At 32.0% G+C, this 26,931-nt stretch overlaps 1 protein-coding gene across 1 annotated transcript; it reads right to left on the reverse strand.

The window, feature by feature from the left end:
• Window positions 1-447: 447 nt before the first annotated feature.
• On the reverse strand, window positions 448-15,534 carry LOC143048044 (organic cation transporter protein-like). Its single transcript, XM_076221479.1, has 10 exons — window positions 15,368-15,534; window positions 13,489-13,702; window positions 12,652-12,755; window positions 12,009-12,163; window positions 7,954-8,122; window positions 7,011-7,223; window positions 3,712-3,941; window positions 2,501-2,682; window positions 1,980-2,131; window positions 448-621 (listed from the first exon to the last, which is right to left on the reverse strand). Exons 1-10 carry the CDS (start codon window positions 15,508-15,510, stop codon window positions 510-512), a joined length of 1,674 nt encoding a protein of 557 aa, XP_076077594.1. The 5' UTR covers window positions 15,511-15,534; the 3' UTR covers window positions 448-509.
• Between the last annotated feature and the right edge of the window lie 11,397 nt (window positions 15,535-26,931).

Raw genomic sequence — 26,931 nt, forward strand, 5'->3', positions numbered from 1 at the left:
CCTGTTCTTTTGTATGGAAGTGAATGTTGGAGAGTTACGAAAGCAGATATGAGGGCACTTTCTTCATTTCACCACAGCTGCCTCCGACAAATCTGCAGAATATTTTGGCCTAATACCATCTCGAACACCAACCTACTAAAAATGACAGAGTCGTCATGTATAATCGACGAGATAACACAGAAGCGCTTCCGGTGGCTTGGACATGTTTTGAGAAAGGAAAACTCAAGCATAACAAAAACAGCCCTTAGATGGACACCACAGGGAAAGAGACCAAGAGGACGTCCCAAAACAACATGGCGGAGGACAATAGAGAATGAATTAAAAGACCTAAAGATGACATGGGGAGAGGCAGAAACAATGGCAAAGAACAGAACAGAGTGGCGAGGACTTGTGTTGACCTTATGCTCAGATCGGAGCAAAGAGGATAAGTAAGTAAGTAAGTAAACGTGGAAATGTATGTATATTTCTACTTTTATATGCCTTCAGATCTGCAAATATTTGTTTAATTTTCAATTTAAAACAGTGTAAATCTCTTTCACTTTCGCCTTTTCTTTTCCAGTGTTTGAGAGGTATTCTTTAAGTGTGGATTTTTCTTTGTCGACATCGTCGAGGTCTAATTTTCTACAAATAAAAAAAAAAAACAATTTCAATGTCTATTTCCACCTTTGAAAGTTGTAACATTTTTATAAAGAGGAAGCTTTTAAATGATAAATTAGGATCAGGATAATTAAAGCTTAATTTAAAATACACGGGGGCCTCGGTGGCCAATTGCAAGTGGTCAAAACAAAAGTAGTTATATTACTGTAATTAATAGCCAGTCAACACTCAGAATGTGAGTTCGAACATTGCTCATGCGGGTGCACTCGACTCCAATCTTAATTGACTAGGATCGTCAGTTTTCCTATCGAAGGTCGGTTGTTTTCTCCGTGCACTCCGGCTTCCTGCACCAATAAAAAATGGCCGCCACGAAAAAGCCCAAATGTGGCTCTAAAAAGTGGCGTTTCAACACCAACAATCAATCAGTTAACTACACGGTGCTGAAGACAATAGAAAAGAAAAATATATGAATGCAAAATACATCCCGAACAATTCAAAACAAACATATATCTCATAGACATGTAAAAAGAATGAAGTCCTCGCTTCTTTATGGATGGCAAAAATTAGCAAGACACCAGTAAATGCAATAAATGTGCCACGATATTTCGTCATTCTAACATACTATTGATTCAATTTTATATGCATTTACTTTATGAAATATTTGAATTCCCACTTTGCGGTTCACTGAAAATGTAATAGTGATCGGCGAAACAGGGTGCATGTCTTCACATACTCTTGATAAATAAGAGATAAAGATGATTGTGTTTTAAAAGCTTTAGTTAAAGCCCTGGCATTTATTTATGATACACGTGTATGAATGCTGTAGAATGGACATATTTCTCGTTTTTATATTGATTATCATTTGACCGTTGGTTTTCCAGATTGAATGGTTTTACATTACTAATTTTTGGGGCCCTTTATAGCTTGCTGTTCGGTGTGAGCCAAGGCTCCGCGTTGAAGGCCATACTTTGACATATAATGATTTACTTTTATAAATTGTTATTTGGTTGGTGAGTTGTCTCATTAGCACTCATACCATATCTTCCTATATCTCTATATGGGAGACAGCTTAAAAATTTGAACTTAGAAATTTAAGATTAGAAATGAATAAACTTTATTACTTTATGAGCTTCATCCGTTATAATGCGAAACAATATATATATAATACTATAATATGCAACCTTTGTAGGCGAATCATATACATTCCAATTTTCTTGCATGGTTATTTTTTTCTCTTACATATATAGCTAGTTTTAAAACAAAATATGCATTGAAATCAAAAGATTTTCTTTCTTTTTTAAGTAGTGAAGTGTCTTTAATGAAAAATGCATTATGAATATCTGTCTTATTAAAATGAATGCAAGGAGTATACACAAACTCACTTTGTAAAATCTTTGGCTTCTCTTACTGTTTCTGGTAATTTCCTATTTAAGGTCTCTGGAAGGATAAGACAAAGTAGTCCCGCAGAAACGGAACAACCACCAAATATAACTAATGGTAAAGCTTGTCCAAATTTGCCTCCAACAACATCAGCCTATAAAATAAAGCATACACTATATGCTTTACCAGTATAGTATACTATATGGCAGGATAAGTCTGTAAATACACCAATCTGCATTCACTGTGCGAATCTGACTACGGACTTCCGAGTAATAGGACCCAAATGACATGTATCATCTTTATTTAATCTCCTTATTCATAAAATGCTTCCAAAGAAAAATTCTTATAAATATGTTGATGAAATTTTTATCAATAATCATTTACAATCAACATAAAACACGTGGTAAGGGTAAATATTACTTAAACTAAAATAGAACTTAAAGAAGAATAAATTTAACATAAATAGAACAGCATGTTCAACCATATCTTTGCGTACAGTCTAGGTCAAAAACATATAACGTACTGATTGAGCTACATATGGAGCCACCATTCCACCAATTCTTGCAATACAGGAGCTTAAACCCATTCCACTGTTTCGGACCACAGTAGGATACAGTTCCATGGAATAAACATAAATAATTCCGAAGGCTGCAGCTGAACCCATTTTTCCAATGATGGCTAAAGTTAGAGTTAATGGTTGCAATTCTGAAATATAGCAAGGCAAAATAATGATAGAAATGCAAAAGGTTTTCAAATTCCAAAGAAGATTATATTGTCATGGTATCTTATAAATTGTGTAGGAATGAAATGTTTCTTTTTATAGCGTTATTGTTTTGTTAAATTGTCGATGGATTCACATTAAAAATTCCCAGCTTCATATTAACAAATTTGTGCATGAGCAACGCTTTTACAACCATTTAAGATCATAAAATATTTCTTTTGATTTTTTATGGAATATTTTAACATTTTTGCTGATAGCACATGCAGTCGTATCATTTATATTTAATACAGAAATACAATTTCATATTGGAGTGTCTCTAGATTGTTGTCAACCAATGTGTGTATGTATGTGTATGCTCTGTAAGATTCCTCCGTTTTTCGGAGCACCCCTTCAGAGCTGCCAGGGTAGTGTAGTATCCGTGTACACTCCCTTTTAGGACTAATAAAGATGTGTCACTAACGTATTTACAACAATATCTACAAAAACAATCCCCAGCCAAACACAAAGGGAGTGCTAGGACAACGGAAAGTCTGTTATTATGGTGAAGGTAGCCGGAACACCCAACAGAAACAGATAAACCGAAGAGATATCAGTAGATCTGCAGGTCAAAATAGGGTCAACTTTGACCAACCTAGATCACCAAAGTAATAATCATAGTTGAAACCTCAGTCTGCGTACCAGAGAAGTGAATAGGAGGGTTAACATCGCCCTTCTCATGTCTGAAATTTTCAGCTCACAGATTCAGATTCGAACCGAACATTCAGCACTGGACCACGAACCCGCCTCAAAATCAAAATTACTGATTCTAATGGAACAAACATATAAAAAGTAAAATAGCAAAACAAATAAACCGAACTCCAATTCTAAACGGAAAGTACCTGATCAAATGGAAAAAATCAACGCTCAAACACTTCAAACGAATGGAAAACTACTGGTGTCTTCCGTCCTTATATTGAAATTAAATTTGTTTTTTTTTGCGGCAATATATTTAATTTAAACGAATATCACCTTACCATCACCTCCATATAGAACTGTAAATATTGTACATATACAAGCAGCGCCTCCAACAACCATACAGAAACAATGGATCTTTTTTCTTCCAGCGCGGTTTAATGTTGCCATAACAAGCAATTTAGCAGGAACTTCTACGATTGCAAGTATGAAAAAGTTTAAGTAAAAATTTCCACCAATATTGCCTCCAGTATGCATGGTTACTCCATAGTAGACCATAGCAATCACTATCCTGAAAATAAGTTGTGATTACTTCATATGCAATCCCGTTAAATCTATAAACAAATGACGTGTTTATAAATTTCTGTGAACGATGGTCAAATTATAATTGTAATTCATTTCATTTTATTAGTATTATCATTAACTGAACACAAAGTGATACCGATTATAACCTCGATATTTGGTTTAATTTTTGTATTCGTTTTATTTCTTATTTTCATACACTGAAATATAGCATTGAACTTTAAAGTATTTCTTTTTACATCCCAAGCGTTTTATTTGTTTTTGAAAGCACCTTTTTTTTAATGAAATCTGCATAACAGAAGCAGTATGCCATGAGACTACAGAAGTATATTATGAAAGATGAGTGCGTGTTTAAATTTATCTCTTCGACCTTTTGTCGGAAACGATAATTTATTTAAAGCTTTTTTTATCCTCCAACATTTACAAATCGGTTCTAATCTCTTTTGGTTTTAATCCAAAGGATGAAGACCAGGATCTTCCATCCTTATATTGGATTCCTAAGCTTCAGAAGAATCCTTATAAGGAAAGGTATATTGCAGGTTTTTCCAAGTGTTCCACAAACCCCTTTCTAAAGTTCTTACTGCCATAATCACTGCAGTCCAAGAACGGCTTCCGAAATATTCCGAAACGGCATATTCTAGAAGTAGTGTTATTCAGATGTGGATACTGAAAAATTCAAAAGAGTTATTGGTGAATTTACAATCTCAATCATTAAAACATTATACCAACATTAAAACCTTTGATTTTTCTACTCTTTATACCACTATTCCACATACTAAACTTAAAGCGCGACTGAAAGAACGCGTCAGCTTATGTTTCTTTAACAAAAAGGGCACTAGACGTTTTAAATATCTAGTTTTGGGCAGGAATTCAGCTTACTTTGTGAAAAATCATACAGAGTCAAGAAATAAATACACCGAAGAGGATATCACTGCCATGCTGGACTTTTTAATTGACAACATATTTGTTGAATTTGGAGGTTTGATCTTCCAACAGACTATTGGAATCCCAATGGGTACCAATTGCGCTCCTCTACTTGCAGATTTGTTTTTGTATTCCTATGAAGCAGAATTTATTCAAGGGCTTGTACAAAAGGGTAAAAAAATAAATAAGCCCAGTCTTTTAATTTCACCTTTCGGTATATTGATGATGTACTGTCTCTTAATAATAATAGTTTCAGTGATCACGTACATTTAATATATCCAAGTGATTTTTAGTGGAGTTCGTGTTGTTTCTTATTTCTTATTTATAAATGTTGATGTAAATGTCCTTTGGTTTGTGAGTCTTTGTTTACTCCTTGGTTTTGATTGTTATTGTCTTATAAAAATAGATCTATGAAATATAAAGGAAAAAAGACAACATTAAAAAAAAAAGAGGAAGAAATATCAACCTTATATTTATAACGTGACGGTACCAAAATTCCATTCAATTTGACAGTTGTTTTTAATTAAGTTTATTTATGATTCAGACAAAATTTTCCATTTTGTGTTTATTGTTTATTTGTTGTTGAAGTTTCATTATTGCGGAAATTGTTCCACCTATTAAATTTAAATTCATATTGAATCATAGAAAAACGGGTTTCAACAGACCTCCAAACGATCCGGAATGCTATAATAAGGAGAACCCAATTTGCATCCATGCTTAAATTCACATCCTTAAAAACCAAATAACAGATATTTTGTTTATTTTTTTCAAATATTTAGACCAATTTGACATTGGTCCATGCTTACTGTTCATTTTTTTAAGAAATGCATGCCTGTTACACATTTATTATTTGGTCATTTTTAAAAGACGACTTTTTGAGCACATGTGTCCGTAGATTTACCTTTTCTAGAGAATGCTTCATCTGTTGATATAGACTGGGAACGTTTTGTGTATATTTCAGATATATTTAACTACATTGAAAGACGTGCATAATGTTAAATCATAAAAAATACAAATCATTTAGTTTCAAAGAAAACGTGTAAAATTTCCTCAGCAATTTTTATCGAATAGGTGCAATTTGGGTACTCGGTGTAATTTGAGAACTGTGACATTAGGTGTATAAATATCTCATACGCAATTATACCATATAAAGTATATGAATCAACCGATTGTATCTTACAATTCTATGGTCTGGTCTACGGTCTGGGGTAAAATATGTAAAAGTTGACACAGAAAATACACAACGTAAAAAACCCTCCGGTTACAGCTAAAAGAAGAAAACAAGAAAAGGCAGTTTAAGAAACTATCAAAATATCAGGAGAACGTATTCACCAAAAAAAATTTTTTACGGGGAAAATGAAATAACTGAAAAGAAATGAAAAAGAAAAGAGAAAAATCTATAATAACATTAACGATACCATTTTTCCTGCACCAGATGCGCATTTCGACAATACATGAATCTTCAGTGATGCTCGTGGCCAAAATATTTGAAATCCAAAGCTTATATAAAAGGTGATCAGCTATAGTCCAAAAGGTCAAAAAAGAATAGCCAAATCCGTGAAAGGAATCAGAGCTTTGCATGAGGGAGATACATTCCTTAATTTATAATAATTTCTAACATTTTGTAACAGCAAATTTTAATAACAGAAAAAATCCGTATTTTCATGCCAGTACCGAAGTACTGGCTACTGGGATGGTGATACCCTCGGGGACTAACAGTCCACCACCAGAGGCATCGACCCAGTGGTAGTAATAACATTAACGGTACCATTTTTACTGCACCAGATGCGCATTTCGACAATACATGAATCTTCAGTGATGCTCGTGGCCAAAATATTTTCAATCCAAATCTTATATAAAAGGTGATCAGCTATAGTCCAAAAGGTCCAAAATGATTAGCCAAATCCGTGAAAGGAATCAGAGCTTTTGCATGAGGGAGATACATTCCTTATAAAATGATGGTGTTTTCTTCCGCGTCATCTGAATTCTGGTTGTTAGTTCTCTTATCTGCAATTATACCACATCTTCTTATGGTATACAGACACCTTTGTCATTTGATATTCACGTAACGTTGAACATTAACATTTCGCATTTTTTCCCCCACTAATCTAACAGAATTTCTTTCAATATTTACCAGTTCCATAGAAGTATGATTGTTCTTTTAGTCATTTCTAATGTAGAAAACAAATGATACACGTTAGCCGTCTTTGGAGTCTCCAATGTCTTTTCATCTATCAATCTAGATGGGATCTTTTTCTTGTTTACTTTTGCTATTCTTTGTATAATTTTTTCAGCATCATCATATTTTCCCATGCTTAATAGCCATCTAGATGATTCTGGGATCATCCTATGAGGAATTTAAAAACAATTCAATTATCATACAGATTGTATATATTATTTTAAAGCATTACCAAATATTTGAAAGCGTCTAGGTATTGTAATACCATGAGTATATAAACTCATCATAGATACCAGGACTAAATTTTGTATATACGCCAGGCGTGCGTTTCGTCTACAAAAGACTCATCAGTGACGCTCGAATCCCAAAAAGTTAAAAAGGCCAAATAAAGTACGAAGTTGAAGAGCATTGAAGACCAAAATTCCTAAAAGTTTTGCCAAATTCAGCTAAGGTAATCTATGTCTGAGGTAGAAAAGCCTTAGTATTTCAAAAATTCACAATTTTGTAAACAGTTAATTTATAAATGTAACCATATCAATGATGATTCATGTCAGCACAAAAAGTGCTGACTACTTGGCTCGTGATACCCTGGGGGAAATAAATCTCCACCAGCAGTGGCATCGACCTTTTGATATTTGTTTATGCTCTGACTTTTTTTCGGTATTCTTTTATTCTATTTTTTATTTTGATCAGAATTCACTATCAAAAACACTTTCCCATACTAATGTTTTAAATGGAGAGCAAAAGTAAACTATGGTGTCATAATATAACCTACAAAGAAGCAATAAAACGCGTAAAAGTCATAGATGTAGCTATGAATACATATTGGACAAAATGCTTATTATATTTCCTGTAGACAAATTTGATTAATTATAAAACAATGTATTCGTAAACCTACCACCAATAAAATAAGAAAACTGCGAATGGAGCACCGACTGCCAGCTGTACATAAAACCAGTTACGCAAAAGATACCCCATCAATGCTATATACATTATACCAAATGCAAAGAAGATATGTATAGGAATTCCGGTAAGGACTCTCTTAGACGGTCCAACATATTCCAAACCTTTGGAGAAAAATAAAGAAAATAGATGTGTATGAGTCGATTATGTCTATTTCACTTTTGCATAATATTTTTTTTAACTTTTCAACAGCTTAGAATTAATGATCATAAAAACACTGCGTGTTCTAAAAGTCAGCTAAATACTACACTGGATTTGAAAAAAAAACCTAAAGTATTTCGATTTACCAACACTCATTCATTTCAAAATCATTTTAAAGTCTCAAAGGGAAAAGGGGTACAAACGGGAACATAAGATTAAATATTCAGCAACAGACACCTAAAACCCAGAAGCAATATACAGCGATTATAATTTCTTTCAAACACAAATTAAGGAAAAAAATACCGTTTCCAAGGAGAAATTAAATATAGTCTCTAATCATATATTTTGTAGATAATACAGTAGTTTTAAATGTTTGATAAATAGCCTGCTGTTTAATCTGTATCTTTGATGCACACCGTTTATCACACCCCTAGTCGGATTTCTATTATATTGATCGATCTTTGATTTTTGGCTACCGGTATTCTAATGTTGCCTTTATTTATTGACAACAATATGTGAGCAAACCGAACAGACATTATATGTTATGTTCAAAACTACGGTACAGCAGTCAGCATTATACTATGATATAAATCAATATAAAAACAAATAACCATGTCAACAATGAAAAACTAGAGGCTCTAAAGAGCCTGTGTCGCTCACCTTGGTCTATGTGAATATTAAACAAAGGAAGCTTATGGATTCATGACAAAATTGTGTTTTGGTGATGGTGATGTGTTTGTACATCTAACTTTACTAAACAGTCTTGCTGCTTACAATTATGTCTATCTATAATGAACTTGGCCCAGTAGTTTCAGTGGAAAATGTTAATAAAAATTTACAAATTTTATGAAAATTGCTAAAAATTGATTATAAAGGACAATAAATCCTTAGGGGGTCAATTGACCATTTCGGTCATGTTGACTTATTTGTAAATCTTACTTTGTTGAACATTATTGCTGTTTGCAGTTTATCTCTATCTATGATAATATTCAAGATAGTAACCAAAAACAGCAAAATTTCCGATTCAGGGGCAGCAACCCAACAACGAGTTGTCCGATTCATCTGAAAATTTTAGGGCAGATAGATCTTGACCTGATAAACAGTTTTACCCATTGTCAGATTTGCTCTAAATGCTTTGGTTTTTGAGTTATAAGCCAAACTGCATTTTACCCCTATGTTCTATTTTTAGCCGAGGCGGCCATCTGGATTTGATGGCCAGGTCACCGGACACATTTTTAAAACTAGATACCCCAAAGATGATTGTGGCCAAGTTTGAATTAATTTGGCCCAGTAGTTTCAGAGGAGAAGATTTTTGTAAACGATAACTAAGATTTACGAAAAATGGTTAACAATTGACTATAAAGGGCAACAACTCCTAAAGGGGTCAACTGACCATTTCGGTCACTTGACTTATTTGTAAATCTTACTTTGCTGAACATTATTGCTGTTTACAGTTTATCTCTATCTATAACATGTATAATAATATTTAAGATAATAACCAAAAACAGCAAAATTTCCTTAAAATTACCAACTCAGGGGCAGCAACCCAACAACCGGTTGTCCGATTCATCTGAAAATTTCAGGGCAGATAGATCTTGACCTGATAAACAATTTTACCTCGAGTCAGATTTGCCCTAAATGCTTTGGTTTTTGAGTTATAAGCCAAAAACTGCATTTTACCCTTATGTTCTATTTTTAGCCGTGGCGGCCATCTTGATTTGATGGCCGGGTCACCGGACACATTTTTTTAAACTAGATACCCCAAAGATGATTGTGGCCAAGTTTGGATTAATTTGGCCCAGTAGTTTCAGAGGAGAAGATTTTTGTAAAAGATAACTAAGATTTACGAAAAATGGTTAAAAAATGACTATAAAGGGCAATAACTCCTAAAGGGGTCAACTGACCATTTCAGTCTTGTTGACTTATTTGTAAATTTTACTGTGCTGAACATTATTGCTGTTTACAGTTTATCCCTATCTATAATAATATTCAAGATAATAACAAAAAACAGCAAAATTTCCTTAAAATTACCAATTCGGGGGCAGCAACCCAACAACGGGTTGCCCAATTCATCTGAAAATTTCAGGACAGATAGATCTTGACCTGATAAACAATTTGGCCAAGTTTGGTTTAATTTGGCCTAGCAGTTTCAGAGGAGAAGATTTTTGTAAAAGTTAACGACGACGGACGTAGGACGACGACGGACGCAGGACGACGACGGACGCAGGACGACGACGGACGACGGACGACGCCGGACACCGGACGCAAAGTGATGGGAAAAGCTCAATGGCCCTTCGGGCCAGGTGAGCTAATAAAAAAGCATATAGACACTCTTTTGACAAAGCACATATTAAGCAAAAATGAAAATATAAGGAAACAAAAATTAGAGTAATGGCATACAAGGAACGAACACGTATCAATATATATGTTTTTGTCATTTTGTTTATATAATGGTTGATGTATGTTATTAGGTCTTTCCACCTTTCATGTGGAAAGACCCATTGATTTTGTTCTGATTATTTTTTTTTTCTTCCACCTAATTTTTTTCTTGCGGTGTAAAAATGTTTCAAAAGATGTCGCTTAGTTTTTTTGTATATGAGATCATACAGTCTATACGCTTTTGAAACTCACCCTGTTTAACCGAACACTTTTCTTTGTAAGAGTTATCTCCCCAAACACTGTTTTTCTTGTTATCAGATCTCCTCCGCAACCGTAAAAGAAAGCGACAAATTTATTTTTCCAAATTGCTCGTTATATCCTCAGGATGTTACGTTTTATTTTGACCGAAGCTTTACGAAGACCCCATATGAGAGTAATTTCCCCTTTTGTATTGAAATAAGTGAAATAAATTTGTAACTGGAAAACCATAAGTGATAGAGGCCTAGGGTCTTTTGATTTGAGGCCCTTGCTCAAAAAGTATGAAAATGAGGTCAAGGTCAAAGGTCAAGGTCATGTTCAAATTTTTGATTTTGGCTTGTTATCTCTTATTTTCAGAAATCATACAAGATATCGACAAAATATTTTCACACAATTGTTAGTTACGACATGTCGTAACACATAAATTTTAGTCAAAAGGGTACGTAGACATTTGACGCGAGTTTTCCCCCTTTTTATATCTAATATCATACGTATGGTAATATAACTCATTAACAATATAAAGTAGAGGACTAGAGTCTTTTGATTTGAGGTCCTTGGTTTATGACCTTGAAATTGAGCTCAAGGTCATATGCTAATTAAACGTTCTAGATTTTGACCTTTGCTTTTACCTCATATGAACACATGATAAAGCCATGGGACTTTTTGCATTAAGTTGTAAGCAATGTGACCTTAAAAAACACAACCGGAAGTGACCTTTTGTAAACCGGAAGTAGCTATTTTTTGTACTATATCAATGTAAAAGTATATAGAACCATATATTTTTGGAATCAGTGTCAAGTAAACTATCAAACAATACCGGAAGTAAACTTTTTAAACCGGAAGTAAAAGATTATCTCCCTTTAATATATATTTTTTTATAGAAACCATATATTTTTTTAATAAGCTTTCAAAAAGCTGTCATTTGGCGCTAAAATTGACATTTAAAACCAAATTTTAATATTTTCATATAAAAAAAAGGTCTTAACTGGTGGAAAGACCATCAATGGTTCTCTGAACAATTGGTTTTTAATTATTATTATTTTTTTTTTATCTTTTCAAAAAATTATTTTGACTTTCGAATTAAAGATAATGTATCTTGTTCAGTGCTGTATGTTGACTTTTAAATGATGTTTTGTTGTTATGTTGGGTTGCTCTCTCATTGACGTTTATATATAACATCTCCTATCATCTCCTATCATATACTATACATACTCATGACACAACATATCATAAATCCACCGTGATGTGCAGCACCAATCATGAACTCAAGTATTACAAATACTAAAAAACTCTGCGAGAAAGCAACGCCAACAGCCATTGCCAATGTTATAGCGGTTGATATCAAAAACGTTTTTTTTCTTCCAATTCTGTAATAAGAAAGCAAATTGAAAACCGAAATGAATTGTTATTTTTTCTATTAGGGTAAATTATATTTTTCTTTAGTTTCAATTGGGTCAATATGAAATGCAACGTCCATAATACGTTGTCTTGTTTAACACTCTATACTAGCCATGTTTTGCTGTTTCTTATCTAGTAAGTTGTAGCAGGTTTCAATGAATATGTAAAGATAGCCATATTTATACGATGGTATTTATAAGGTTGTAGAAGTAGTGAAGTGACTTAAAGGAATTTGTCAAAATATTACCCATTTTAGCATATAAATTGATCACCTGTTTTGCATATAGCTATCAAAGGTACCAGGATTATAATTTAATACGCCAGACGCGCGTTTCGTCTACATAAGACTCATCAGTGACACTCAGATCAAAATATTTGTAAAGCTAAACATAATATCTTTCTCTGTCTCTCTGTTTGCCTGTCTTGTCTGTCTCTCTCTCTAGTTAAATTTTCTTACTTGTCTGACAATATACCAAATGACACATCACCAACAAGAACTCCACCATAAAATATCATCTGGGCATGTGATCTTTTAATTGCGTCATCGCAAACAAAGTTCATCTGCAAATACAAACCTAACTAGTATAGGGATAACGTTTCTGTGTATAAGTTTATTCCAATTATATTCATTGTTCGCCCCATTTGATAGTTTAATGTTCCTCGATCTGGTAGAGTCAGGCTATTTTCAACATTGACCCTTGATTATATATTCTCGACAAAAAACTAACTCTCTTGTTTTTCGATATTTTTTTATTTGTTGTAGAGCATTAAGTATTGCCTTGTATCATATAATCAACTATTGTCAGCTGGAATAAATCGTTTGATTTGAATCGACAATTGATTTTGAAATTTCAAATGAGTTCGAGGACAATGATGGATTGCAGTGTACAACGTCAAGGTAGTAGCAATTATTATTTTCGTTTCAGGACGAGAACATGTAAATGAGGTATGAATATTAACCTAACTTTGTGCTAGACTGATTTCTAGCTGGATTTTAATGTGCTAGTTCATAGACAAACAGTCCAAATCATATCATTCTATCCGGGTTTCTTAATCTGCCTCGAGACGTGACGACTAGTTTCTCCTCCAAAATCTCAAGTACTCAGCTGAGAAAGCAGCAACTACCGATTACCATGTCTATAAATTGTTTGATCCCACTAAGAAACAAACCCACAACCTCCAACACTAGAGGCGAGCATATTTTACTGAGCAGGCTTGTTGATTAAGCTTATACCACAAAACCCCTAAAGCGATTCCAAATAGTCTTTAAGATAGTACTGACTATGACACAGACCTTTGAAGCAAATGTTTCATGGAAAGTGTTGGTATCATACACCCATTTGGAACATTTGACCGTGTCTCTGGTGTTATTTCTGTACTGGTAGTAATGACAGCGATCATACTTGTGTATCTCATCATGAGATGGTGGAATTGTTTTGTTAATTTTACTGGCATGCTGGTTGTTCTGTACATTGTAAGTATCATTGTTCAAACCAGGTATCTGACATCTAAAATTGAAATAATAATATACAGTGCTATTTATGTAAGAAAGCAGATGAACCAGGGGTATTTCAAAGCACGTCTCGTCCTTTAAATAAAAGTTCATTGAAAGATAACAAGACATTGTTGGTTAATATTCCGAATCAATTCCACAAGAAATACACGATGGTTTTGGGGTATAGATTCCATTTACTGACGTTGTTTATAATAGTAATAACGTTTGATAGTATACTTTTATTTGTCTTTGCCAATTATTACTTTTAACTGTTAAGTATATTTTTGGCAATATCAATTTGACGTGGCTCGTATTTTTTTTACATTTGTATCTATAGTTTCTGTTTGTTTTGTTCACACATCATTGACAATACAATGGAATTTTATGCGAATATTATACAAGTTAGAGATTTAACTAGCCATAAAACCAAGTTTAATCCACCATTTACTACATAAGAAAATGCCTGTACCAAGTCATGGATATGACAGTTGTTATCATTTCGATTGAAGTGTTTGATCTTTTAATTTTGTCATTTGCCTAGGGCATTTCCGTTTAGAATTTTACGGGTAGTTTGGTTATTTTTGTTATTTCATTTTTTAAATGCTTTTTTTTTTAAACAAATGACAGATATAACTACCAAACTTTCCTACGTTCCATTTTTTTTTAAAATAGTGTGTGCGAAACCAAGGTAGCAGTTGATACCTCCGATACAACAGTTATAAATGTATATATTAAAACAAATTTAAAAAAAAAAGAAAATTATTTATTTCTTGATAGAAAAACGATATAGGACTAAAATAATAAGACTGTTCATTACGATACTTTTGTCTTCATCTTTCAAGGCTACAGAACAGTAAATTTTGGTGTTATCAAATTCTTACCTTGTTGTATGCAAGAACATGTTAGCTTTAAAGGCATTACAAATCTTTTGTCAGTGACATAATAAAAGGCAATATATAATAAATTCTAATGAATTGTATCAAGATTATATCGATACTAATTATCAAAGCATTATTCCCCCATTTCACGATACTTATATTGATAAAGTTAACCCGTCTAGAAATCATCTTTATTAATATTTTTATTTTACTGATCAGGCCTGTTGATCAAGCTTATAATCACTCATTGCGTCTGATAGTTTTTGGAGCAAAACATAATTTGGTGGGGAAGTTTGAAATCTCAAAACTAGCTTTAGATGTGTCTCCACATGAGGAAAAATAGCATTTGTTGGTTTATGTTTATCATAATTTAATCATTGAATTAACTGGTGCTGAGAGGAGAACTTTTTATAGTTTTATATTGCTACTTTTTGATCATTTAGCAGCATTACGATTTTGAAAGAAAACTTATTATCTCGGTGTCGTCCTGAACATGCATGACATATGTGCCACTGGATGTTAAGCAACCAACAAACAATCAATATTGTGTCGGTGTTTTTGTTTATGTGTCAGAGTCTATCTATATGCTTATTGTTATCTTACTGCTTTGCACGTTTGCAAATCTGTCTCCGCGTGTTGGTTCAGCTTAGGTCTCATATGATATCACAATGAAATAGTTCCGTCCTGATATAACCATGTAATATTTGTTGCTGAACAATAAACACCAATCTTTTCATCCTCTTACTCATCAAATCAAAATTATAATTATAACACAAAATTATTTAATTTTAAGTTCATACCTGTGTTTTGGAGCATGCATAACAAAGACCAACATCATCATATAGCATCCCGTACTGATAGCTGGCAAACATAGCAACAAATAGAGACGTTTCTGGTAGTATCCAAACTCACCGATGTGTTTTAAAATGTCATCAAATTTCATGCTTGTCTATAAAATATGTCAATGTCATCAGAATGTATATCAATATTCTCATCAACCACAGTATAATGTATTAGAGATATACACATATAAATTTGCATACAAAGTATAAAACATAAATACTATTGCACAGAGTCGACATAAACTGGTTACCCAGGAGAATCTACGCATTCAATAATTATTTGAATGTGCACAAATTGTTATATATTTTACTTTTAGGTCAACCGTAAATTTTAACAAGACGTTCGCATTGGCTAGATTTTACTACTAGAAAGCCTTTTTTAACATATTGTTATTATTTAGTAAGGTTTTACATAATTTATTTATAGCATTTAACATACATGTCACTATAAGTTCAAGTTATGATTTTACAAGCACTATCATATAATGACATCTAATATATGCAAATTATGTCAAAACATTTCATTTTACAAAACATTCAAATACTGTTAAAAGCTTCAGGTGTTACATGATATTTTTTTGAAAGAGCTATATGATGTTAAAAAGACATCGCTGATTGTTTTATAGATAAAATTGTTAAACTTATTTTGAACCGATTTAAGGTAGTAGGGCAAATTTGAAAAATCATCTTTACAACGAAATAATTTCTTGTTAACACTCAATTTTCCCTTATGGGCACAAATCTTATCAATTTACAAATGTCATGTGCAATGCATAATCTATTCAAGCTTCTTATTGTAACTTCTTTGTTTTATTCTCCTTAAGGTGGTACCCAACACTTTAACTTAAATTAATTTGGCTCGTTTATTTTTCTTAAAATTTTGACAAAGTATTTACTTTGACCCTTTGACAAAAATATAAAAATTTCAAAAAATTTGAACCAACCGTTTTATCAGAAAAATTACACTGGTTATATAGCAGTTTGACCAACACTTATTTTGATCATTGAGAAACTTAATATTTCTTAACAACATAACGTTTACTTATTAAAACGTTCAGCTGATTTTACAGAGTTATCTCCCTGTAGTGTTAGGTACCACCTTAAGTAAAGTAAGTAAAATGACGGGTCAATTACATGTTTATCTAATCGAACTATCCTATTATAACAAATTTAGATTGTTTTAAAACTTTAGTCAACAGACCACTGTCAGTAGTGATAACGAAAGATTTACTGTCCATCTAGATTAAATTACAATAAATAAGCATCAATTTTAAAATATTATTATTCACTATAAGATTCGTGCTGTTATTTTCTAAAAAAAAAAAAAAGTCAGTGTCTTTCTTAGAACTTCGGTATCCTTAGCTTTTTAAGTACGATACAGCGATTTGTTTTAATGCCCCATATAAAATACTATTTATTTCCATTGAGGACTTCAATAGCTCCTATTAAAAGGTCATTTACAAATTTTATGCAGATTCTAGATTTATTTTGTCAACGATTAGAAAATCAACAATATAATTTCAATACTAAATATTAGAAAAAGTCAGAGTATGGCTTTAATCGCCATTTCTGCAAAACTAATATCTCGAAAATCAGTTCCATAACCTATTAAAATTTTAGCTTATTTTGTTCCTTATGTTCTTCTGATTTATAGTATCAAGTTAAAGATTTTTTAAAATTTTCACCTGGCCTTATTGAGCGAGTCATATTGATTCTAGGTAAAAAAAATTATGGTAAAGCATACTTTAGATAAGTTTCCAACGGATATACTCCTATATCAAGTACAATGTATATCCTCCATCTTTTAATGATGAATAGAAATTGAAATGTTTGTTCATTAATTATTTTCTCGTTTTGGACATGCATGATAATTGCTACTGCTCGAAAATCAAAAAACCGTTAGTCACTCGAAAATACTTTTAAGTATATCATGACGTACTGTAAATTGGATTAATGATAAAATTGTACAGAAGTATTATTAAAGTGTGTCAAAAGAATCGGTATTGTTCAAGCACATTTCGCCTACTATCATTGTCAAAACACCTCTTTGCGTCGAGCAGTTAACCAGGATCCAAGACTCAAGCAAATGTGAGGTGTTGATTGCCAAATAAAGACGTCAGGGGAGGATCCAGCCACTTTCAAAAGGGGGTTTCCAACCCAGGATATAGGGAGAGGGTTTCCAACCATATGTCCCCATTCAAATGCATTGATCATCCAAAAATGTAGTTTCAACCCTCGGAACCCTCTTCATCCGTCACTTGAAGATATGTCCATATTCGACATCATTCAATGAATCAGTTATGTCCATATTAACTTAATACAAATGACATATCACCCAAGGAGTGATATGAAAATGTCGTACTATTGCCAAATGAGACAACTCTATATATACTGGCTCTAAAACCAGGTAAAAAAAGTAAAATAACAAAAAATACCGAGCTCCAAGGAAAACTCGAATCAGAAAGTCCCTTGTTAAATGGCAAAAAAAAAAAAAAAATAGCTCATACACATCAAACGAATGGAAAACAAGTCATATTCCTTACTTGATACAGGCATTTCCTTATGTCGAAAATTGTTTAAATTAAACCTGGATTTGATCATATACCAAGTATGTCTCTTATCTTTAATAAAAAATACAAATTGAAATTCATTAATTTTCTCAAAACATGCATGAGATATTTTCTACTTACCGAAAAGGAAACAACAATCCACCTCCCCCTGAAAATGCCAGTATCAAGTGAGGAATGTAACTGTTGTTTTTCACTCGTTAAAAATACTAGTATTTAAAGTCTTTTAATATATTGTCAAAAAAGTTTAAAAAGTTAACATCTTACCTGGTATACAAATCGTCAGGCCAGAAGGAAAATATCACCAGATCAGTCACTTATTATAACAACCATGAAGAAATGAATGACAATTATTAAACAGTTATATTATAAATGTATGCACTTCATGTCTACAATAAAGTATTTTCGCATGCGTGATGTCCATTAACCGTGAATATATTTTGCACTTTTATCATAAATGGGGAGACTTTAGTGAAAAGTATTTATATTCTGGATTTTATTGTTAAGAATTTTTGTTTAAAATTTATTTTGTTTACACAAATTTGATTTCATGTGGAATAGAATTCCTGCTTTAGTGCGAAAAGTAATTTTTTATTGGGTTCAGTTAAATTACAAGTAGGATTTAAACCAACATCCAATCTCATAGCTTCTATATATGTTTTTAATACAAACACTTAAATTTCACGTAAAGATACACATACTCAGCAAACCAACTTTTTTCGACTAGAGCAACATATACTGAGCAATCAGCAACATGAGTGTAATCATAATAGACATATCCGAAACAGGTATTTGGTACGACAAGATCCTGTTTGTCAGTAGCCAATATCTGAAAAAGGCCAAACTGCGTACAATTAATTATCTATAACTACTATACAAACAGATTTAACTAGTGGCGTGGATAAAGACAATGATTCTTCACACAACTCTGGCGATGTAATACAAAAACACTATTATAGAAAAAAATCGGGAAAACATCAGTGCGACCCATTGAAAAAATCAATAACACGTACTGAAGGGACGAACAAGGTACGGAAACCAAATGGAGATATGCATTTAAAAACACTTAAATTATATGTGGTCAACAACACTGGCAATGAGACATTTGACAGAATTATGAATGAAGTACTTACGGTACAATTTATTTCTGGACTAATCATCTGTAAAGATCAAACTAATAGTAACAGACCTATGGTCTACATTCAAAATGGTCAACCCTAATGAATAAGAGTTAATCTAGTTTGTTAATCAATAATCATTTGACAGTATGAGTGCCTTTGTTTACGATTTTACTGTACATGTATCAAGGTAGAAGGGTCAAAATTTAAATCCTTAGATTTTTTAAATACTAATTATTTGTCAAACTGTTGATAATATATGTATCAATCTTTTTCAAAAACATAATAAAAACTATAGCTTTCTTTTGCAAAATTGTCAAAATTTATATATATAACGATGAAAACCCAAATTCTGTGCGATGAAAAAACTACATCATACAATTTTAAGATAAAATATGAGAAGTTAGCTTTAATAAAAGAGGGACGAAAGATACCAGAGGAACAGTCAAACTCATAAATCGAAAATAAACTGACAACGCCATGGCTAAAAGTGAAAAAGACAACCGGACAAATAATAGTACACAAGCAACAACATAGAAAACTAGGGGTGATCTCAGGTGCTCCGGAAGGGTAAGCAGATCCTGTTCCACATGTGGTACCCGTCGTGTTGCTCATATTATTAAACACCATGTAAATAATCTAATTCGGTGGGTCACATTCATGAAAAGGGAAGAGGATTGTAGTAACAAACATATCTAACAATATGAAAGTAGAAAAGGGTGGATTGAACCTGGTTTTGTAGCTAGCTAAACCTCCAACTTGTATGACAGTCGCATCAAATTTGATGCGCGAACATGGCAAACAGACATAAAAGGTAAACATGTCAAAAATAGGGATACAGCAGTCAACATTGTGTTATGATCTTAATCACTATAAAACCAAACAAACAAAAACAACAAATAAGCACAAAAAACCATATATCAAGTTAAACAACCTCATTCATTCCTTTTTGCTATACGATTTTATTTACTTCTAGTAATCCACCCATAAAGGATTGAATTATTGAAAGTACTGTAACCGAATCCTCACCCTGGCAGGCACATGGTTAGGTCAACATTAACTCTGACGTAGAATATCGCATGTGACGTACATCAGTTGATCAGCATGTAAACGTCACAAGGGTAGATATGAAACATTTTTGTCGTTCAAAGTATGAACATAATATAGTCCTTTCAGGCATTTCATCTCCTAATCTAAATTAGAATTTGCCCTTGCCCTTTTTGCCGCTTGTCTATATGCTTATTGTGAATTTCTTCCACTTAATTTTCCTGTTGTAAATGTATTTGAATACCTGATAAATTTGGAATATAAATATGTAGCTGGACAAAAGAAAATGCACGGTAATATGTTTATTTTTGTAAACAATGAAACATGGATAGTTATCATCTTCCCTGAGTTAATAAAGAACTACCCGTTGCGCAATTGTTTACTACTGATAAAATATTCAATATAAATCTATTTATATGAGAGAATTTATTGTGATATGAGAGCACCAACCTATCTTTTTTTCACCCAACTATGCCACCTGAATTTTCTTTTTTCGATAAAAATTATGAACACAATGTAGCATTTTATAGAATTGTTGGATATGTCAGTTTTCTAAATCATCTAGCTTTGTTGTGAGATAAATTCATGCATTAAAAAATAAAGAGAACGAAAGAGGTCAGCGTAATATTTGTTTGTGTTTAGTGATGAATGTTCATATTTGATGAATTTACAAAATTAAGAATTATTAACATTTAAGCCTTTATCGTTCTGCCTTCTTTGTAAAGTATGATTCCGTCGATATAAGTTTGATTGAAGCAAATGATTTATGAAAATTTGATTTTGAATATACTGATGATGGAGCAAGAAACACTTTTTTCTCATCAAATTTATTTACAAGAAGTGATATTTTTTTCAAACGCAGGTGAATATATCCCTCTATAATCCGACCCCCTGAATTTGCCACTAGTTCTCATGATTTCTTTGCTGAACCAAAAGAAGTAACATTTAAAAAAGGTAGTAATTTTATTATAAGTATTTTTAAATGTATCTTAAAAGTCTATTTTGTATATTTTCACAATAGATCACCTTGTTAAGATTTTGTATTCACTTTCTGGCAAGTATTGAATAAGACCGCAGACCGGACTATGATACCATGTTTTAAGCTCAACAGTAGCTCCATTCATGTTGTTTCAGATATTTTATTTGACATATTACCATGTTTTGAAAAAAAAACTAGCATTTTAATTAAATGCCATTTCCCCCATCTTTTTATTATAACAGATGTATAATATATATATCTACAAAACCAACCACTAGTTCAATATGAAGATTGCGTTTTTAGTATTATTCAAAATTATTTATATTATGTGTGAAAGAAGAACAAACCGTAAAACAATTTTTTTAGCTGAGTTAGAAAATTTTCTTGTTTTTTACTAGATATCACTATTGTGCTCTATATGTTTTATTTTTCTAAAATGTGGTAATATACAATTTGATAGAAATTGCAATCTTTCTTATTTTTCTGTTTGAAATCTGACTTGGAATCTTGTATTAATGTACAATTTTTGATTGAGTTAAGCCTGCCAATTGATATTTTAACGTGTGTTTTTCTATGTTGTGATGTTATGCTATTGTTTCAGAAAAAGGGAGATGGTTTGGATCCATTAAAACGTTTAATCCCGCTACGAATGTTTGCACCTGTCCTAAGTCAGGAATCTGATGTACAGTAGTTGTCGTTTGTTTATGTAATTTATACGTGTTTGTCGTTTCTCGTTTATAGATTAGACCGTTGTTTTTCCCGTTTGAATGGTTTTAAACTAGTAATATTGGGGCCCTTTATAGCTTGTTGTTCGGTGTGAGCCAAGGCTCCGTGTTGAAGGCCGTGCATTGACCTATAATGGTTTACTTTTTTAAATTGTTATTTGGATGGAGAGTTGTCTCATTGGCACACACACCACATCTTGCTATATCTATTAGAACGTTTTTAATTAAACTAAATTATGTTGATGAGTTTTAACATTTTACTCTTGAACACATGTCATTCATCAACGTGTTGATTTCCTAAGCAATCATTTTGATGTCATTTCCAAAAATTTTCTTCTTACCACATACTATCCTATGTTTTAAACATTTTATTCATTAAATTTAGCTTTTCCTACAACCTGTTTATATCTTCGATGATTTTGAGAAATTTGAAATGTTGTGTGTCATATTTTTAAAGCATTGATTGAAAATACTACTATTTTGTTCAACTTGTTTTTCTCATGAAAGTTCAATATTTAGGTGTGAAGTAGCAGAATGAAAAATATTGACCTACATTGTAATTTTAGTTAGTTTTTAAAAAATAAAATCATAACAAAATATGTTGGTTCTTGTTTTGCACTGCAAGATGATGGTTGTCATACTTAAAATGAAAGACATACTTAGTAGACCATATAATTGTTATTTCTTGATAAGGTTTAATAGAATTTATTTTTAGAATGTAACATACATGTCTTTTGAAGTTCATGTTACAAATCTACAATATATTAACATCAAATACATGCATATGACAATCAAATTATTATTTTTTCTTTCCAACAAACATTGATATACCATCAAACGCTTGTGGTTTAAAATTTGATTAATGACTCTCAGAAACCGTTGGTTGTTTATTTCAATAAAATTGTCATACTTATTTTGAACCTATTATTTAAGGTAGTCAAAATATGTATTTAACATCTTTAACACGAAGTATTGTTATTATTCGAAATAATAATGATTTTATCATCCTTTGCATGGATTACCTAAGACGTATTTGACACCCTTTTTTTGAATTTTGAGTCCTCAATGTTCTTTAACTTTTTACTTGTTTGACTTTGAAATTATTTTGAACGGAGCGTCACTGATAAGTCTACTTTAGTCAAAACGCGCGTCTGCCGTATCAAACTATAAGCTTGGTACCTTTGATAACTAACTATACTCCAGTGGTATTTTCCAATCTCTCTTTACCACTCAAATTCTTATTATTTTACAAATGTCACGGTCACTGCACAGTTTACTCAAGCTCATTATTGGTTTTTGTTTCACTTTTTAGCTTTTCTCATCACTTGGCGTCCGTCGTCCGTCGTCTGTCGTCGTTAACTTTTACAAAAATTTTCTCCACTGAAACTACTGAGCAAAATTTAACCAAACTTGGCCAAAATCATCATTGGGGTATTTAGTTTAAAAAATGTGTCCGGTGACCCGGCCAACCAACCAAGATGGCCGCCATGGCTAAAAATAGAACATAGGGGTAAAATGTAGATTTTGGCTTATCACTATGAAACCAAAGCATTTAGAGCAAATCTGACAGGATCAAATTGTTTATCAAGTCAATATCTATCTGCTCTAAAATATTCAAATGAATTGGACAACCGGTTGTTGGGTTGCTGGCCTCCCATGGCCAATTGCTAATTTTAAAGAAATTATGCCGTTTTTGGTTATTATCTTGAATACTATTATAGATAGAGAAAAACTATAAACAGCAATAATGTTCAGCAAAGTAAGATCTACAAATAGGTCAACATGACCAAATGGTCAGTTGATCCCTTAAGGAGTTATTGCCACTTATAGTAAATTTTTAACAATTTTCATTAATTTGGTAAATATTTGTAAATTTTTACCAAAAAATTACCTCTGTTACTAATGGGCAAAGTTCATTATAGATAGAGATAATTGTAAGTAGCAAGAACGTTTAATAAAGTAAGAACTTCAAACAGATTATCATCACCAAAACACAATTTTGTCATGAATCCATCTGTGTCCTTTGTTTAATATGCACATAGACCAAGGTGAGCGACACAGGCTCTTAAGAGCCTCTAGTTCTAATTGCAAACTGATAAAAAGATGAGTCGTGTTGTTTTTATTATATCAAACTGTCCAACATGTTTAGAATGTTTCTACCAGAGCAACAGACCATGGAGTGCTTGCGCAAGTAAATTATTATTCTAGATTTGTGAATCGCCCATATCATTACGAATACTCAATTTTAATCTTAAAATAAATTAAAAAAAAAAAGAAAAATGATTAAATACTATTATATTCCTGATTTCTAGTGAAGCTTTAATGTGTACATTGGACTGAAATAGTATCTGACGATGCAGAAATGTGAAAAAATAAGAAGATGTGGTGTGATTGACGATGGTAACACTTGCCACCACAGGTTTAGAGGATATAAGTTTAGAAATCACATTAGACTTATAAATTATGATAAAATGTCTAATTTAGCAGAAATGAACACATTCTTAACATGTTTTGTCAAATGAGCAGTTATTACTACATTGGACTTGCGTCTCATGATGTCTTGTCAAATTCATAATAGTAAATATATTGGACTAAGTATTATTATGTTTTGTCTAATGAGCAGTATTTACCACATTGGACTTGAGTCTTATGATGTTTAGTCTAATGAGCAGCAGTAACCGCATTGGGCTCGGGTCTGTTGATGATTTTTTTCCCCAATGAGTAGTAATTACCATACTAGACTTGAGTCTTATGATGTTTTGTTTAATGGGCAGTATTAACCACATTCAACTTCGGTCTGATGAAGTTTCGTCCCATTAGCAATAGTTAACACATTGGACTTGAGTTTTATGATGTTTTGTCGAATGAGCAGTATTTACCACATTAGATTTGAGTCGTATGATGTTTTGTCTAACGAGTAGTAGTTACAACATTGGACTCGAGTCTGATAATGTTTTGCCCAATGAGGAGTAATTTCCACATTAAACTAATATAAAAATAAGGAGATATGGTATGATTATCAATGAATCAATCCACCAAAGCTAAAATGAAGTGAAAGTAAGTAATTAAAGGCAGCAACTGTACACTCTTCAATATGTATTCTGATGAATTATCCAGCGAGGCAGTTATTAATGTATTGTCAAATTAAGTTGAACGATTCACATAGTCTGATTACATATTATCGAATGCAGCAGTACACATAAAACTAAGAGATGTGGTCTGAATGCCAATGAAACAACTATTAAAAGGGGTCTCAACTCAAACAGTTTAACAGCTTAGCAGTTTACCTGTGACGTTACTTTTTATGTCCTCAATTAATTTTTATTAGTTATACGTTGAATATCAATATTTTGAGAAGTTATCTTAAACAATGCCATCTAAATCTTTTATTTTATTAGATATTAAAAAGTATAAATAATATTAATTAAACATATAAATATATATAAGCAATGCATATTTTTACTTTTTGATGCCTTCAGACCTTTTAATATATATGTTTTAATTGTCTAAATGAAACAGTGTATATTTTCGACTTTTCGTTTTCACTATTCGAAATGTTTTCTTTTAGTTTGTTGTTTTCTTTATCCGTATCGTCGATGTCTAATTTTCTAAAATAGAAAGAGCAATTCTTAATTGACTACTTTAGTGTACTCTTTTAACATTATAAATCAACTTGAATGGAAGCTTTTAGATGAAAAAAACTAAATGCAAAGAAAAAATGATAACTGGCTTATTGAAAATCATTTGATAAAAGAAAATTACTAGATGCAAAATATCAGTTGTTTTTGATTCGTCAATTGTTTTATCGTCTGAAAGAAAGTGTACACTTTGTCGTCATGCACCAAAAATAACCGTGAACGTCATTTTGCAATAATTTTTACCGTTATTCGTCACGAAGGTAACCCCCATCATTACCCTCTTTAAATCGTTATATTTATTTCATTTAATGTGTCTTTAAAATTTAGATACAAAATATACTAATGACACTTATAGCTGAGGTTCTGGGTTTGGTTTGAAAGAATCAAGAACAACGGATAAAATATGCAAAATAGATGGCATAAAAAAAAGAATTAACAAAATATGTCAAAAAAGTAAAAAAAAAGAGAATAATGGGGCATTCAAAGAGATAAAGAAAATGGGCCAATTGAGAATATAAATGGGGCACTCCAATATAAAGAATGGAAAATAATTGGGAGTCAAGTATGAAGAAAACCCTTTAAATAAAACACATTAGAAATTAACTCCCAGACCAACTTTAAAAGATAATAAGAAATCAGTATTGTATGAAATAAAGAAAAGTCATTGGAAAAAGAAATTCAAACGTTTCTTTATCATATATTTCAATAACCTTATTAGTAACAAAACTTACTGCCAAAAAAAAAAAAGTGACTTTTAAACGAAGTCAATATTTTTAATAATAACATATATTGTTCTTAAACAAAATTATAAAATCATTCTACATGTGTCATTTACATCTACATAACTTCATATCATACCTACAACCTACATGTATTGAGCAAAATCAATTTACTTGCATGATTGCTATGTTTATGAAACAGTAAAGGTGAAGTGCATTGTATATGTTAGGTTTTGTTTTCATTTTTATGAAATATAATTGTTTGAAACCATTATGAATATTTATCTTATTAAAACATATGAAAAAAGTAAAATCGCAAAAGAAGTGTAAACAAACTCACTTTGTAAAATCTTTGGCTTCCCTTATTGTTTCAGGTAATTTTGTATTAAGGGTTTCCGGAAGGAGCAGCAACGTAGTCACGCAGAAACGGAGCAACCACCAAATATAACTAATGGTAAAGCTTGTCCGAATTTACCTCCAACAACATCACCCTATAATATAAAACAGACAGTCTATGCTTAACTGGTATATAGTTCAACTTCAGAATATGTTGATATGGAAATACGGAAACATTTCCGATGTTTGTCCTTATGTAAAGGATTTAATTGTGACGTCATGTTCAAGGTAAAAAAAGAAACGCTATCATCATTCAGGTAAACGTTGTTTTTGATATTTGATATTTACATTTGATATAACTAATACATGTGTATATTTAAACGATGAATATCC

Source organism: Mytilus galloprovincialis, chromosome 10 (assembly GCF_965363235.1).
Source record: "Mytilus galloprovincialis chromosome 10, xbMytGall1.hap1.1, whole genome shotgun sequence".
In the NCBI taxonomy this organism is placed as follows: Eukaryota; Metazoa; Mollusca; class Bivalvia; order Mytilida; family Mytilidae; genus Mytilus; species Mytilus galloprovincialis.